We start from the raw sequence: 18,392 nt of genomic DNA, 5'->3' as shown, positions 1-18,392 counted from the left end.
GTTTAAGGTGAGGAGCATTCTGGTGAAGACTGAATGAATACGAGTCTAATTAGAAAGAGCAGGGACCCAAGATATGGTTAGGCCTGGATTAGATTTCAGGGGACTTTAGAAAATGTTCCATTCTGACATTTCAGGCAGATTATACAAATATTCAATGAGGTGGATCTCTCCAGTACAGATTTTGCAGTCCATTAAAAAATGCTTTTTAACCTCATCTGAAGATCCTTCAAAACACAGCATTAGTTGTTTTAAATAGCTGATAGTAACCATCCATTGACCAAGGATGCATTCTAATGAACACTTTATTATCTAAAAAATTTCATTATTAGAGAAAAATGTAATATAGGATGAATGGGGATACATTTCTTTGGGTATCAAGAAAAAAGATATTATTTAAAAAATATCATTAAATACTAATCAAAATGTCAGAAGTGTTAGAAAATATAAAGTGTGTGTTTGGCAGGTCTAAGGCAAAAAGAAGGGAAATGAAAAGCTGAAGAAAGTCTAGGGTGGTATTTTTCCGTAGGCCATACCCACTTTTAAAAAAAATAAAAAACTCATGCTCCGATTTCTTGGAAATTCTGAAACTTTTCCCTGATTTTTAAAATCTTCTTGACCAGTGGAGCTACACAGAAGATGTCTCTACTGCTTATTCATGCCAACTAAGAAGTTTTTTTATCAGCTTTATTAATGTTTTTTGTTTTCCAAATAAGAATTCTATATTATATTTATAAACTCTACATGCCTGTTCTCTTCTCCCATATCAGTTTCTAGTATAAAGCAATGGTCCCAACCTATGGTCCTGGAGAGTTCCGCTGGGTTATTGTAAGGGATTCATCAATTCATATGAGTAAAAAGCGGTTTTTTTTAATATGCAGATGCTGTTTTGATGAAAAAAATACAAAATCATTTTCAAAAAACCTTACCTTAATCCAAATGTATCACAAAACTGGAACAATGTAAAGGGAAAATAGGTAGGACTAAAGCCTCCAGAAGAATGTCTAGTTTTCCTGTTCCTAGTTCAGGCAGTCCTCCTTCATGTGGATTTTTAATTATGTGGCCTACTCTTGAAGAAAAGGCTTAGGTATCCCTAGAATAAATGCTGAAGGCCTGCCTGGTTACCTGTGATGGAATAACTTCTAAGCCTTCTTAGAAGTCACCAGTGATGGAATAACTTCTAAGCCTTCTTAGAAGCCACCAGCTGCTGGCCTCTTCTGTGGGAACTGGTGGCCTTTTGAAGGGGAGCGAGATTTTCGCTAGCCTGAATAGACTGAAAAGGATGCCCCTCTACTTCCCCAAATAGTTATTTACTGATGACTCAAAAGTTCTAACATGATGGTTCTTAATCTTGTTTGGGTCATTAACCCCTTTGAGAATTTTATGAAAGCTATAGGCTCCATCCCAGAAACATGCACTTATTCATCCACAGATAAAAATTTTTCTATATATAAGTTTTGCATATCCCTTGAAGGTTATCATCTATGGACCTTTCCTCTGGCGGAAAACTAAGAAAGGGAGGTGCCAAAATAAAAAAGAAGTGGAAAGAACACAGAACTGGGAATCAGGAGCCGCAAGAATCTTTTTTTTTTTTAAGAGTTAGACGATGCTTAAAATGCCACAACTGTTTAATATCAAAACTAATTTGTATGGGTCACAAATATAAATTAAAATAAAACATCCTTCCTAATTTTAGTAAAAGGAAATGATGAAGAAAGAAGGAAAGCTTTGGAATAATGACATGGAAGAGATAGCCATACTTGGGACAGAGTTAAATTGTCACAAAAGAATAAACTTCACATGTTAAAATTTTGCCCAGAACTGACCCAGTTTATCATCTGTTGGGCAGGTTCGAATAAATTGTTTAATAATTTCCATGTGCCTTCACTTGTGGATAATCATTTACAAAGCTATTTTACTTTGTTTTTAACGGATTTTTGTCTATAGAGACTAATACCAAAGGATTTACTTTATATCCTATATTGTAAATTCAAGGCATACTTCTTATTCAGGTATTTATTCTAATTAATATTACAATAATAATACAATAATTACAATAATAATACAATACAATAATTACAATAATATTACAATTTATTCCAATTAATATAGACTGCACTATTCTTTTTCAGGTGTTGTTCTCTTTAGGTTAATGTTTTACATGTTTATACAGATTTTTTCCTGGTTAATTCCTTATACAGTCTAATAAAAACATCCTATAATTTTCATTAAAAATCAGAATCACATCATACATATTAAATAGTTTAATAATATTTTAATTAAATATCTTTTTTATACTGGCAATATTAAGAACACAGTATTACTAAGTTAGTTAATGAAGTGACCATACACGCTAGTTTAGCTGTGTTGTCCCAACCTAGTGGTGGTGCCTGTTTCATAAGTGTCCTGGATTGGACGATAAATTATATGGTCATCCTAATTATTAAAATTTCTAAAATATTTAAAATTATTTAAGGCAACGTGTAGTCTATCAACTTAATCTGCAATCAGGAACCAAAAAAAATATTTTAAGGTAAAAGAATGAATTTCAACAGGTAAAGAAAGGGAAAGAAATAAAGTCTGAATAGAGAATGTTGTGAAAGAAAATATATCAGTAAGATGAATGCATGTTTGCGCAATGCTTCCCTGTGGTACATAGCAATCTGTTATCTCTTGAAAAGAAGAAAGAATAACAGTGGTGTTCAACATTTTTGTTGGGACTCCATTTTACATCTTGACCCCATATACAAACTCACATTCTTACACATACTCACTTGTTCACTCATTCACTCACCTGAATTGAGTGTGATGCACTCTAATATTTTCTGCTTTATTCTTTTTCATTAAAAATTAATGCTGATCATGACCCAGTAAATTGATTTACCACCCTTTAAGAAGTCACTACCCACAGATTGAAAACACTCTCCTTAAGTGACTCTTTCTCTTAGGGACTGGTACTGACTAGAATCGACAATAGTTATATTTTGGAAATCATAATATTTCTGTGGCAGCAAGTGAATTTTCTTTACTCATTGTATTCAAATGTTTATCTATAGATCATATTTTTTAATCAAATGTTGACCTTCAGTATTTAAAGTAAATTGGAAATTTCTAGTACTTAAAGTTAATACAAGAAAGATATTTTATGTGCAAATATATTTGGGAGAGGAGCTTCATTTCCTTATTTTCAGAACACTTTCATGAAAACATTTTAGAAGTAAACGTGATTGTTGCTATTCTACAACAACAGACTTAACCGTCATAATTAAAGATTGACTTTTCCCATGAGGAAAAAATAACTTAAAAATTGATACTAGAGCCTTTCAATCAATACCACTAGTGCAATATATCTACATTCTTTTTTAGTAAAATCACTGTTTTATTTTTCACACCATCCACTTATAAGTGGAATAGTAGTTGGCATATTACTTAGTAGATCTTTTGCGTTTTTCAACTTTAGTGGTGTAATTGGCTACGTAGAGGCCTGCAAGGACAAGTGCTGATGAGCACATAACACAGTGCCATGTCCTGAGTGGATATAAGCCACCAGAAAAGTAATTCTTATATTGTGGAAAGTGCTGTGGGAACATTTTCTACTATGATGGAAAGAGAAAAAATAGTATTGTGAAAGCTTCTCAAGGTGCATTAAGTTACTCATTCTTTCATGAGTGTCTCTGCAGTGTCTTTTTAAATATTATAATATTGCATCTTCAAGAAATTGTATGTTTTTATAGTGATTCATTCAGCCTGAAAGAGTACAAATAGAAAATTTTTATCTTATCATTATGATTAAACTCTAATGGAGCAAACCACCTCCATTGGTTTGATAAACTTGATAATTCCTCCAGACCAGGCTGTATGGGGGATACTTGAGAAGTATGAGACATGTCCCTGTCATCAAAGATCTTGGGAAAGCATTATTGGCAACACATGCAAAACTATCAAAATTAGAGAACTACGCAAGACAGTGTACAAATAAATGGTATATTGGCTCTATGTGCTGTGGGAGTTCAAGGTGTTTATTTTAGTCTAGGCCTCCTTTTGAGGGGAGTTGGAAATTAAGTTGGGTTCTTTTTTCTTGCTGCCTTTACTATTTATCTCACTCTAAATAGAGCCTCAAAAAGGAAGAAAAAAGATAAAAATAGCTCATGCTGGTGTATGTTTCTTGTAATTATGTTTAAAATGACAGAGAAAAATAAAACCAGTAGTCAAAGAAAATTTTTATTCATTCAGCGAAAGTTTTAGTTATTGTATTGTACCTGGACTCTGCTAGCTCTGAGGCTAAAAAGACCCTGCACTCCAGCTGCATAAACAAAATCATGATGCAGTAGGATAAGTACAAGTGTACTATTACAGAAAGCTTTATAACGTTTCAGCTAGACCCTGAACTTGAAGGATGAGTAGGTTTAGGAAGAAGAGATGAAATAGAACATGTCAGGTAGAGAGAAGAACATAGAGTGGGCACAAAGGGATGAAATTTAGAGTTCAGGAGGTGCTGGGAGATGCAGTTATAGTTGTTTGGGAAGATGGTAATGCCAGAAAGGTGGGGTTGATGCTTTGAAGGCTTGCTAAAATATTTAGGAAGTCACTGAAGGATTTTTTAAAATAAGGGAATGACATGGTCAAACTTGTATTTGAAAAAGCTATCCCTGGGGCCGGCCCAGTGGCGCAAGTGGTTAAGTGCGCGGGTTCTGCTGTGGCGCCCCGGGGTTTGCCGGTTCAGATCCCGGGCGCGCACCGACACACTGCTTGTCGAGCCATGCTGTGGCAGCGTCCCATATAAAGTAGAGGAAGATGGGCATGGGTTTTAGTTCAGGGCCAGTCTTCCTCAGCAAAAAAGGGGAGGATTGGCATCAGATGTTAGCTCAGGGCTGATCTTCCTCACACACACAAAAAAAAGCTATCCCTGATACAATGAAAGATGAGTTTCTGTATTTTCTTGGCTATGATTTATCTCTGTAGTACTGTTCTTCATTAAAAGTGTATCTCTGTATATATTTATTTGTACAATAATGTATCATTTATTCAGGGTTAGCAAGGTAATGAATTGTTCAAGTTGAGTAAATTTTCCAGGTAATCGAAAATTAGTGTCAAACTTGATTTTATCCTGACCATTTTGATGTTAATGTTTCTAAAGCGTTGTTCTCATTTCTTTCTTGTGAAAACAGTAGACTGAATATAATTTAATCATTTGAGTACTTATAGTTATCCTTATGGGTACTAATTGTTTCATTATGCCAGCAAGAATTGGGCTATTTGCCCACAATACTAAAAAAAGTGATTGGCTGATTTATTCACTAATTCAACAAGCATTTTTTCCAGCTCCTACTGTGGTTTATGCATTGTGCTAAGTACTACAGAGATACATTGGCTTACAATATAGTGGAAGTACATATATATATACAGTTTTATATATGTATAACTGTAATATAAGACAAATTTTAAGTGCTGTTAGAGAGCTGTTCATGAAATATTGTGGAATTTCAGAGGAAGAAGGTACTTTCAGCTAGACCAGGACTCAGCAAGGCTTTTGGAAGTAGCATTTGAGTTGGACTCTGAAGGATAGCTTATTGAAATGGAAATGGGGGTCAGGAGTGGGGAGGGAGCATACTTGTAGGAGGGAGCAACCTGGGACAATGTGGGAAGTTTGTTGAAAATACTAGGACATAGGAGATAAGGGAATAGAGGTGGATAGGTAAAGACATAGAGTGCTAGAAGGCTAATCTATGGTGTTGGAATTAATTCTGTAGTGAGGAGCCAGTAAAGATTTTTTCTTTTTTTTTAAGAGTTTTGAGTAAAGCTTTTAAAACTACCTTTTAAATAAAAGTTAAAGGATTTGGTGGGGAGGTGGAGAAATTGTAGGTGAGATCATTTTAGGATCCCTGAACCAGGACAATAACAATAGGAATGTAAAGGAGAGAGAATAGTTTTACGGATAATATTATGAAAGTAAAGTAAGCAGAATTTGGCAGATTAGTTAGAGGTAGAAGAATAAGAGGAAAGAGACAGAAATGGCTCAAGGTTTTAAATCTTGTCACGGAGAATGGTTATACCAGTACAGTTAATGAATCTGCTACCATGGTGTCTGGTAAGAGAAGGGTAGGCTTCATTACTTCTCTGGCTGTCATTTGTCTACCAGCACCTCATCATCCGGCTATCCACTGTAACAAAGCAAATAACCACACTTGTTGAATCAGTAAGTTTTTTTTTTTTTTTCGAGGAAGATCAGCCCTGAGCTAACATCCATGCCAATCCTCTTTTTGCGGAGGAAGACCGGCTCTGAGCTAACATCTATTGCCAATCCTCCTCCTTTTTTTTTCCCCAAAGCCCCAGCAGATAGTTGTATGTCATAGTTGCACATCCTTCTAGTTGCTGTATGTGGGACGCCGCCTCAGCGTGGCCGGAGAAGTGGTGCCTCGGTGCGTGCCCGGGATCCCAACCCCGGCCGCCAGTAGCGGAGTGCGTGCACTTAACCGCTAAGCCCCGGGGCCGGCCCCCAGTAAGTTTGTTTTTAGAAGAATGGAGCCTAAGAGGACCATTGTAGCATAAAACGTTTACATTTAATGATGCCTGCTTTTGCTGGTTATTGGTTATAAAATTTAGGAATTCTATTTGGTTGATAATCTTTTTTGACCAACATCTTGTTTTTCATAAAAGTCTTAACTAGTCCTCCAGCATTCTTATTGGTTCTGTTACTTACTAATTTTCTGAGTTTTGCTTTTATATCTTGTTTTGATTTTTTTTAACAATTGACTTAACTGTATTTTTCTATGTTTGGATTTTTTTAATGTGTCTAATATCTTTTTATCCTCACTTGTAGTGTTGTGTGCTTGCTATGATTTCTATTCTAACATGAATTTTTGAATGCTGTTATAATCTAGATTAAGATATAGTTAGACCTTACAGTAACAAGGCATGTTCCTGGCCAGAGCTAAACTGTAGGTCATCTGTTTTAAGTAACTTAATGGAAATAATAAAATAATACATAGACTTTCTCTTTTGGAGGTTAAGACAAGAGGATGGCTTGTTGGAGACTGCTGGTCCCTCACTTATCTAAGTGGAAAAGTAGGATTTACTGCTTATGTGTTGTGTCTGGATTTTGAGGAATAAGGTTAATTCTTGCTATTTGTGGCCGTGGATGGAAGTTAGCTAAAACAAAAGATACCTGGTCAGTACCATGTGTAATTATAGTTTGGATTTTGGCTAGAAGGGCTTCAAAATTATAAAAAACCAAATCAGATCTATTGGAATCATGAATTTGTGACATTTAGATTTACTATTATAGTTAATTGTGAGCCCCATCTAATTTAAGTTGAACATGATTATATTAAAGATAATTTAATGGAAATTTTAAAGTAAGGTGCTTTCCTTAACTGATTTTGTAATCAGGAACAATTATTTAATTACTCCTGCTAAATATGAAATGATATTTTGGAAATACTAAGATTTTTATAGGGCAGGGAGTGTGATTATATTCCAATAATTCTAAACAAAAGTGATTTAAAGCAGATTTGTCATTATGTATTATTATGTTTATTCTAATTTTAGATATCTTAGTCCTAGAAAAGTGGTTGATATTGATAAGTGCCTATTTTGCTTAATTAAAACAGTGTGCAAGTCCAACCCACCTTAAGGAGAAATTGTTTTTTCTTACCTGTTGACACAGAGAAATAATACATTTGCTATCCTATTCACTCTTAACTGACTGATAAGCAACTTGTAGCTAGGGTATTGTTAGCTTTTAGCTTTTGGCAGGCTGGAAAAACTGCCTGCAGTTTCTCTGTTTATAAAAATGTGTGAATAAGGTATCATCTTTATGTTTAGCTTTTCCCTTCACATCTTGAAAATACTTGCTCAAAATATTCTTTTACCGATCATCTCTACTTTGAAATAACAGAGGCTTCTACAAGAATATACTTTTTCTTCTCTCAAGTAGACCTAAGTTTAAATAAAAAGCTGCCTTCATTTGCTTTAACTCTTTCTCTGACTCAAGCATGTAAGGCTGTTGCTACCCTTAATAGAACCTCCTACTCTGTAGGGCAAGCTCAAGCTACCTGTCTCTTCTAAACCAATGTTGTTAAGCCGTAAACCTCATACTTAAAAGAAATCTGCTTTTCAAATATTTTGCATTTCATCCTCTTCAGGGTAAAATGTTAAGTCATGCAGGATCTAATTAACTTTGCTGCGATTGCTCTGTAATTCTGGGTTCGTTATTGTTTTTTAGTCATTGACAATGAGAACTAAAAGTCGATGAAAGTAACTTAGGGTACTGAAAAAAATATCCAATTTTAGAGTGACAATATCAAGGGAAAATGATGGTGAAAATATACTTTTGAGGTTGCTAATTGTGTATCTATCTATACGCTTAGTTCTAATTGGAAAGGAAACATTGCTTTTCATAACAATAAACCACTTAAACTGCTTTATATGTACATTTTGGGAATAATGACTGGTTTGATTATGGCAGTATATAGGTAGGAGCAAAGAATTGGTATTGGAAGTGGGAAAGTCTTCTCCAATTTTAATGGTCTATAGAGAGTAGGATTTAACAATTTTTCTCTTAATAGCTATTTTTTTTATGGGCCAAGAGATTAAGAGGTAGAACTGGGGCTGCCTTTTCATTTAGGGTGGTAGGTACTCAGGACCCAGAACTGGCTACATAATTTGCAGGGTTCAGTGCAAAATGAAAATGTAGTGGCTCATGTTCAGAAATAATTAAGAATTTCAACACAGTGACAGCAGAGCATTAAGCGAAGTGTGGGACCCCATGCAATTGCACAGGTCGTATACCTGTGAAGTCTGTCTTGTAGGCACTTTATGCAAAGAGAAAAGTGTACACTGAAGAAATAAGAATTTGGCTTCTCAACAAATGGCTTCCCCGACCCCCATCCCTATTTTATACAAACTGACATCTTTCTTCTCCCCCCAAAAAAGCCATGCTTCTTTTTCAGTTGGGGCTGAGGGAAAGACAGTGCTGTTTGCACAGTCTTTTGTATGCTTGGGGCTTAGGAATCTTGAACGATTAATGGCAGCAACTAGAACTGAGTTTATTTTTATTTATCCATCTTACACCGTGTATCCCTTGGGACATATGCATCCTCTTCCCACTTCACTATTGCCACTACCGCCTCCACCACCAGCTTGTTAATGGTGGTGGAGTGATGGCTTAACCTCTTCATGTCGCTTTTATTCCCACAGTCTTCCTGAATGAGTTCATAGCTACTCTTCCCTACTCACCTTATACAGGCCAACTAGATAAGAAATTTTCTTCCCTCTAGTAGGGCTATACCGTGCGTCTTATTTTGGATATATATTACCTGGCCATTATATTAAGTTTCACTTTACCCCAGAGATGCCAACAACCAGTTAGGAAGGAAACAGATGAAATGGGGCTTTTAACTAAAGGGGCAGGAGAAGATGATTGCAAATAAAAATATTTTGGTGGTGAATGTTAATTTAGTTATGATGTGCTTCTTTACCACAGAAGCTTCAGATGTTTTTAAGAAATAAATCCTTATTCTTTGAGGTCATTTATGTAGTGAATTAAAAAGAAAATGAAATTCATTGAAGCAATTATTGTATATAATGGGCAGAGAGGTGGAAAAGGCAAAAGGACTTGTTTAATAATGTTAGAGCACAAAGTAAATTCTTTTTCTTCTATAGAAGAAGAACTATGTATAGAATTATGTATTATGTATAGAACTACATAATGTCTTAGAAAACACACTTGAATTTGTATCTGTTCTATTTGTTGATTTGCTTTTTCACTGATCTGGTTCAGTGCTTTAGACACATATATGTTGTCACTGTTGTTGTTGTTGTTGTTGTATTTCATAGAATAGCAGTGTGGTATTCTTTTTGAGGGCTCATAAATGTGTTGCTCTCTCATTCCTATTTGATCAAAACAGCTGTTTTGCTGAAAGGTATACTCTAAAACTTTTTATTTACGACCTTACAGTTCAATTCATTCTCCTTACAAGTAAAATACAGTATTCCCAGCAGCAATTTAGATCCTTTATAAATCAGATAACTGCAAAGGTTTTTTTTACAGTCTTCTAGTTAATACTGACCACTTAAACATTCTCTGCCACCCTGAATAGGAACCTTAGGAAGGTTTGCGTGACTGGGTTTGTTCCTTTCTAAAGAAGCAGTTTTACTCAAGGAGAAGAAAATTAACAATTTCTAAAATTAACCTAATATTTTTTGTAAATTTCTAATATAGAAACAATGTTAGATTTAAAATACTTTGGAACAGAAAAAAGATGTGTGTGTTTTTTGACACTGACAAATGTCAAAGCAAATAAAATTCTATCACAAAGAAAGGTGTTATATAAAGTTATCTTTTGGGCAGATTATTAATATAAACAGCTTTGTTAAACTTTTGGCTGTTTATCACAAATATCGTTGAGCCCCGTTATACTAAAACTGAATGTGTTAGTGATGGTCTGTTTTTAATATTCTAGTGACTCCTGGTACAGTCCAGAATAAAACTGCTTTTCCCTCTAGATATAGTAAAATCTGTTAAATCAGAAAATTTGTGTAATAGATGTGACTGTACATATTTTTCATTTAGTGGAACATTTTGTGTAAATTATCTTTTTCATATAGAGACTACCATATAGATCTGTCCCCTGTGTGAGCATATTAATAATATATTAAATAGTTTTTTTTTTTAGCAGATTTTTCTAAAATATTTGGGCAATATTGCAGGGGTGAAAGTTGGATCTTGGTATTAGAAAAAATTATTCCTGTAAGGTATATTCATGTTTTACCTTCTAAAATAAATAAGTGACATTTTAGGGAATAAGAAATTTAAAAGTGATCATGGAGATATTAAGACACTGAGGCATTTAGGTATAATTACCAGAGGTCTCAGGTTTTTCCAGTCCTTACTTTATGGAGAAGTTTTCAAGGATTCCCAGTGCATGTGGTTCTCTAAACTTACTTGGAACCCTGGATACTGGGGATTCTCTATCATATGCTGGCAGAGTTGTCCTACTTTCCAAAGTCATAATACCTTCAAATATTAGTTGATGCAGAAACTATGGCATTCTCATTTAAAATTTAGATCTAATCATGCAAAAAATGTCCTAAACTTCAGAGTTTCTAGAGTCCATATAGTATCAAAAGTCAGAAAAATTTTTTTTCCTCTATTAAAGTCAAAAACATTTCTCCGCCTGAGAGTAAAAATGTCTAGTTCCATTTTTAAAGTTATCATGACATCTACATGTAACTTAAATGCTTTGTAACTGATAAAACATTCTTTTGCATACCCCATCACCCTCTGCCCTTCTCCCTCAATTTGCTTTACACACCTAATATTAGCATTCTGTGAACAAATTTTTAAATGATTGTTATAATATATTGTATTTGTATCCTATAGTAATTTATTTACATTTTTCAAGGAATTTGGATATAGTATGGCAATTTTGACAACCAGCAATCTCATCAAAGTAAGATTCTACCTGTAATCTCATGATATACCAGATGCTTGCTCTGTTCCACATAACAGAGGCAGGGATTGTGTGTGGTTTACGTTATAGACAGGGAAAGAGTAGCTGACATCTAGCAGCACTTAGTCCTTTATGTTCCCTAAACTCTTTACTTCTACTGTATGAATTGCTTTAAAATCCACTTAAGTTTAAATTGCTCACCAAAGCGACTAGGAAAAAGAAGGTGCTGATTACAAAGTATATGATACCTCACTCGTCCTACTGATTGTGAAGAACCTAGATTCTACACATAAGCTAGACTGATCAGTGAAGAATTTAAGTATGACTTCTAGCAACATGTTCATTTAAACAAATGGTGCAGAGGTGTTCTGCAGGAATGTACCTATGTACCAGGCTCTTGACTGAGATAGCTAATGAGAACCTTATAAGATTTTTTCTATTCCAAATTTTGGTTGTTTAGCTTGGAATTAGCCATTCTTTAATATTTAACTTGACTTTCTGTAGTTCTTTACTTATTAGATTCTTCTTCTGAGGATAAGCAGAGAAAGACTGTGGGCCCTAATTTTACTTTTAAAGAGGCAGGTGACAGGAAGTAGAAACCAGTGGTTTGGATGAAATTTAGGCTTCTCATGGTTTTTAATTTTCTATATGAGATTTCTGTTAGCATTGCCACTTGACTACTGTAAGGAACTGTGTTTACTGGTTTTGTAATAGTAGCATCTGTTCTTTTGGAATCTGGGCTTTGAACAACTCATTTCACAGAATCATTGAATAGCAGGTTCCTATTCTCTCTTACCTAAAATTTTTCCAGGAGATTTCACATGACAGGTTAACAAAAGAAAAGCCAATTTGGGTACCTCTTCTGTTACATTTGTTTCCCACCCCTTTGAATCCCTAGAGATAAACTCTTACCTTCTCTTCCTGCTAATAGACCAGCAGCACCCTGGAATACTGTCATCCCTTTGTCCAAAGGAATGGTGTGGTTATATTCAAAGAACAATAAAATGTTATGTCCTCTCTATTCCTACCTGTAAAAAATATCTTTTTTTCTTTATTAAATTAAATTTTTTGGAATAAGTGATTGAAGGAAAAGTCAAGTAATGGAGAAATTTCAAGAACAGTTAGCACTAAAATTTTGGCTCACTTTAATATAAAAATCTTTTTTTCCCCCTTTTTAATCACATTTTAAAAATAAGCTATAGGAAAAAAATGTAAAGAATAGTTAACATTAAACTTCTGGTCCGTCTGTGAGATAATCTGGATTTATATTTGTTTTCTAGTAAAATAAAACATCTGGTTGTACGTGCAGTACATGTACATGAGTTAAATACAGTACATGAGTTAAATGCAGTACATAAGTTAAATACAGTACATGAGTTAAAAAATGAAAGTTGAGCTTTTTTTTTACCCTTTCAAATATAGGACCAGCATATAATTTAGGAGCTATTTATTATTATAGAATTCAAAGTGAATTGCTATTAAATCGATTCTTCATTGAAGGTCTTATTACATTGTTGATTTTCCTTTACTAAGTTTTCAAAGCATATGAGACCTACTTAATGGAGCGGTAATCAAATGCAGACTTAATTTAATGATCTTAAAGAAAAGATTTTAATTTTCCTGGAAATAAGGAAGATTTAACCAGATGTTAACATAATGTATGTATAATCATTATTGTAATAATTGACCAATTTAGTAATTTCAAGTTATTTAGTTACATTTTATCAGTTCTAGTTTGGTATGGTAAAGCATTATTTGAAAAAGCAGTACAGGAAGAATGTGTGCAGATAATATTACTCCTGTTAGAGAACCAGCTGTGAGTTAGTGCATGCTTCAGGGAATACAAATGAATGCAGACTTTTTATAACTTGATTTAGATGGTCTGACCTCTCTAGAAATATATGTATGTATGTATATTTTGGAATATATAAGAAATGTTATCTTTCTTTTCCCTTTTTTAGCCTTAGATTGTAAGCAAAAGAAATCAAGGTCAAGATCTGGAAGCAAGAAGAAAATGCTAACATTACCTCATGGTGCTGACGAGGTTTACATTCTCCGATGCAGGTATATGCCTATATTGTCAAATCTGCTCAGTTTCTTCAGATTTTGCTTTGACTCATATTAGCTATTTTATTTGAGATTTTTAATTTGTGGCAGAAGGTTCATTCTCAACAATCAGGTTTTAAAGGAACTTTGGGAGACAGGCTTAAAATCTCATTTAGCTCATAATATGCTGTACTTCAACAACTAATGAATGAAGTTTTGTTTTATTTATTTGCTTTGTTTGGTTTAATTTTATTTAGTTTGATTTTTTTTTTAATTGTCTTGAGTTCCTGCTTATTGGGAACACGTTTTCTCTCCACTCATACTTCTAAGTATAGCTATAGAAACTCATTCACACCTCCTTTCATACTTACCCTCATGCAGTTTAAGGAATTCTGAATTGGGGAAGGGTCTTTGAAAAGAATGGTACATTTTGGAATTATAGTTGTTTTAAATGTTTTAAGATGTGTAGCTGTTAAGATCTTTTAATTAATTTGAACCTAATAGTAATATTCCCACCTCTACAAATATTGCTGGAGTTATTATAGCTGTTAAATATATGAGTTGGCCGTTTTGATATTGTGTTAAATGATTTTGACTTGATATGTATTTAGAATCTGTTGTCAAGTACTATCTCCAATATATGGTGAGGTTTATTTCTTAAGCTTATGAATTTTATGGGAATTGGTTTTAAGTAAAGGGAATTGATCATTTTAAGAGAACTGTTATCAACTTCTTCTATAGGTTTTGTGGCCTAGTCTTTCGTGGACCGTTGTCTGTTCAGGAAGACTGGATTAAGCACTTACAACGACACATTGTAAACGCTAATCTTCCAAGGACTGGAGCTGGCATGGTGGAAGTCACGTCACTACTTAAAAAGCCTGCCTCCATTACAGAAACTTCAATTTCTCTACTAATGGCAGAAGCAGCTTCATAGAACAAGGAAACTTTTTAAATAGCAAATTTGAATTGGATGTAAATTTGAAATTCTTTGTCTTTTTTTTTTAAAGCCACATTAAATTATCCATTTATAAATACTAAAGCAGGAAAATGGGGAAAAGTGAATTACAGTGACATCAGAGCAAATTGAGTACTTCAAACAGTAAGTAGTCTATATATTTTATATAGGGTGGAAGATGTGTTTTTAAGGTTTACTAAGTTTTGTCAATTAACTGTATTCACTCAATAAAAGATCAGTACATGTAAGCAGTCGTTAATAAACTGTTGCACATGGATACTTAAAGACAGACTTATTGGAAAATTATGTTTTCTGCAGTGTTACCAGAATCAAGGTTCTGTTTATTCCCCATAAGACTTGCATTGAAAAATAAGATATTATATTTTGTTTGTATGTACTTAGTGTTTTGTATAATACCAGGAACTGCTAACTAAATTTACTCAACTTAGGGCATTAAATATCATGTACTTCATAGTTTGAGACTGTTCACTCAAATAGGGCAGAGTACTATTCTATCTAGATGTGTAAGTGTTTTTTTAAAATCACATGGAACGGTTTTTTTTATACTAAAAAGTGGAGGGAGATTTGTTTAAACAAGTATTTCTAAAAGAAATATGTACATAGTCCTGGAAATTATTTGTGGTAAGGAAATATTCTTTACTCCAGTTGCATTTCTCAGACAATAAAGTGGTGCGTCCATGCTACCTCCTACTTTGTCAACAAAGATGCTATTTACCCTTTTTGTATCATAATAGATTTAAAAATCTAATGTTCTTTATTGCAAGACATCCTTTTGTTAACAGATTTGTTTCTTTTTAATGTTTTACCTAAAATTTGACATGCTTACAGGACAGGTTTGCCTCTTACTTTATTTAACATTGTAGAAATGTAATTAATAAACAATGCTCACTACACAATTTAGAATAGGCTTCCTCATTTATATTCTCTTCCAAATTTGATCAGTTAGCAAAACTTAATACACCAATTGAAATATTTCTACATATGATGAGAATGTTTACAATTTAAATTTTAGAACTTGTTTTGGATGTGATTATATGTACGAAAATCGTGTAACACTATGCTCATGCTAAGAACCGACATAACGGAATTACTGAAATAAATGTGCTGTGAGGAATGGAAAATATGGTGCAGATGTCTTGGTCATGATAAATTGTGATTCTTCTTTTAAACTCTTTCCAAAAACAAATTAGTTCTTTTAACCTGAAATCAGATTCCTTTACAAATAACAGTTTTTGTATGCAAGCACCATTTCATTTTATTTCATGTAGTATGGCTAATACTATAGTTGAACAAGGATATGCATTGATACTTTTCTTCGTGTGTAAATAAAGTTAAAAACAGTTAAAATAAGGAGTATTTTGGTAGAGTATATACATACCTCACTGCCAGTGAAATTGCTTTCCTATGGTATATCTCCTTACCAGAAAAATCTCTAAATAAAAAAAGATTTAAAGAAAATTATAATGTCTATATTGTGAAGCGTTTCTTATTTTTATCATTGGTGGAAATAGTCCACTTGAGGTTGTGTTTCATTTGATTTAAATTATTTATACTTAGCAGGTTACTTTATTCACATACCTTATATATGAAATTAGGAAGTCGGACTAGATGGATCATTCTCAACCAAGGGTCTCCTGATCCCTGGGCTACTAGATAAGGAAAAGGTATTTGTAAGTTATTTTCATTTTTTGAAAGATAATAATAGAAACTGTGTATTTCTCTATAAAGGTGAGACTAAAACATCAAATTTATTTACTTTTGACTGAAAATATACCAAGTGTATGTATACTAGTTGTCTCTTATTGAGTAAATTTCATTAATGGTTATATATGAATATATGTTTTTTTGTGTGTGAGGAAGATTAGCTCTGAGCTAACATCTGTTGGCAATCCTCTTTGTTTTTGCTGAGAAAGATTGGCCCTGAGCTAACATCCATGCCCATCTTCCTCTACTTTATATGTGGGACACCTGCCACAGCATGGCTTGACAAGCAGTGCACAGGTCCGTGCCTGGGATCCGAACCTATGAACCCTGGGCCGCCGAAGCGGAGTGGGGGAGCTTAACCACTACGCCACTGGGCCGGCCCCAGTGAATATATTTTTTTAATGGAAGACATGCTACATAGCAAGTAGAGTTCAGAAGTAAAAAGAAGAGGATTCCTAGTGGGAAGACTAGCAATCACTAGAGCCCTTTTCAGCTCTAATTTTTATAGTTTTACGATTTTATTTTATTAAACCAACTATCAAGATGTAGGAATACAAGTAGAATAGGTACTTTGACTACAGATTTCATAAGCGAACCTAGATTAAATTTTTTGTTAAACTATATTTAAAACAATTATTTCTCCTTCTAGATGTAAAAAGAATTAAATCATCAAAACAGAATAATTCAAATTAGAAATGGTAAACTATAGGGATTCTTGAAAAGTAAATTAAACAAAGAACATTTTTCATAGTAAAGATATTTGGGTTACAAAATTTTAAAAATTCTTTAGGAAGCAAAGTTTTTCTTTTATTTGGCAACTAGGAAGTTAGTGATATATTTTCATTTGGCTTCCACTAGAAGAAAATTTTAAAATATTATCTCAAATTACATGGTAGGTTTTAAATGTGGCCTGATTCAGTATTCAGTATTGCCTAATTTTCTTTTAATTCCTTTATCATTGCCTAAGATATTTGAATTTCTTTAGTATTAGAGCTTTTTCTTTATCTTTTTTTAATCTGGTTAAAAGTGTGGGTTTAGCTGGGAGAAAATATTTGCAAAACATATATCTGACAAGGGGTTAATCTCCATAATATATAAAGAACTCACACAACTGAACAACAAAAAAACAAACAACCCAATCAAAAAATGGGGAGAGGAAATGAACAGACACTTCTCCAAAGAAGATATACAGATGGCCAATAGGCACATGAAAAGATGTTCACCATCACTAATCATCAGGGAAATGCAAATCAAAACAACACCAAGATATCACCTCATACCCGTTAGAATTTGGGCTATAATCACCAAGACAAAAAGCAACAAATGTTGGAGAGGATGTGGAAAAACAGGGACGCTCATACACAGTTGGTGGGAATGCAAACTGGTGCAGCCTCTATGCAAATGGTATGGAGAGTCTTCAAAGAATTAAAAATAGAAATACCCTATGATCCAGCTATCCCACTACTGGGAATCTATCTAACGAACCTGAAATCAACAATCCAAAGAGGCTTATGCACCCCTATGTTCATTGCAGCATTATTCACTATAGCCAAGAAGTGGAAGCAACCTAAGTGTTGCTTCCAATCCTCGACTGATGATTGGATCAAGAAGATGTGGTATATATATATATACAGTGGAATGCTACTCAGCCATAGAAAAAGACAAAGTCGTCTCATTTGCAACAACATGGATGGGCCTGGAGAGTATTATGTTAAGTGAAATAAGCCAGAAAGAGAAAGACAAACACCGTATGATCTCACTCATATGTGGAATATAAACCAACACATGGACAGAGAAAACTGTATTGTGGTTACCAGGGGCAATGGGGGTAGGGGGTGGGCACAAGGGGTGAAGGGAGACATACATATAGTGATGGACAAACAAAAATGTACAACCCAAAATTTCACAATGTCACAAACTATTAAAACATCAATTAAAAAAAACTCTTGGTTTATTTAATCAAGACAAAAAAGTTAATTTCTCCAAAAGTAATATTTTTCACTATGCTTCTTTAGAATATATTAGAACTATGGCATAGTTAACATCTCTATTTTAGATTTCATATATTTAATTATGAGTTATAAAGATGATAGTTTTTCAGTAGTAATTTAACAGACAAACATAAGTTTTTAAGTTTAAGGTAACATACATGTTACCTCTCAGGAACTGTACAGTTAAAACATATTAGTCCAGAAAATAGCTTTGATTTTTTTTAT

At 33.7% G+C, this 18,392-nt stretch overlaps 1 protein-coding gene across 8 annotated transcripts in view; it reads left to right on the top strand.

Moving 5' to 3' along the window:
- Positions 1–15,960, top strand: part of ZNF644 (zinc finger protein 644) — a 120,700-nt gene extending 104,740 nt beyond the window's left edge. For 7 of the 8 annotated variants that reach the window (XM_058538491.1, XM_058538494.1, XM_058538495.1 and 4 more), the window contains 2 exons: positions 13,412–13,514; positions 14,238–15,960. In XM_058538491.1, the coding sequence (XP_058394474.1) occupies positions 13,412–13,514; positions 14,238–14,430 (296 nt within the window). In that variant the 3' untranslated portion in view covers positions 14,431–15,960. The remainder of the gene's footprint in view (positions 1–13,411; positions 13,515–14,237) is intronic. The other variant, XM_058538499.1, reaches the window with a different exon arrangement.
- The last annotated feature ends 2,432 nt before the right edge of the window (positions 15,961–18,392 follow it).

This window comes from Diceros bicornis, chromosome 4, assembly GCF_020826845.1.
Source record: "Diceros bicornis minor isolate mBicDic1 chromosome 4, mDicBic1.mat.cur, whole genome shotgun sequence".
Classification (NCBI taxonomy): Eukaryota; Metazoa; Chordata; class Mammalia; order Perissodactyla; family Rhinocerotidae; genus Diceros; species Diceros bicornis.
This window is presented reverse-complemented; position numbering and strand designations above follow the sequence as displayed.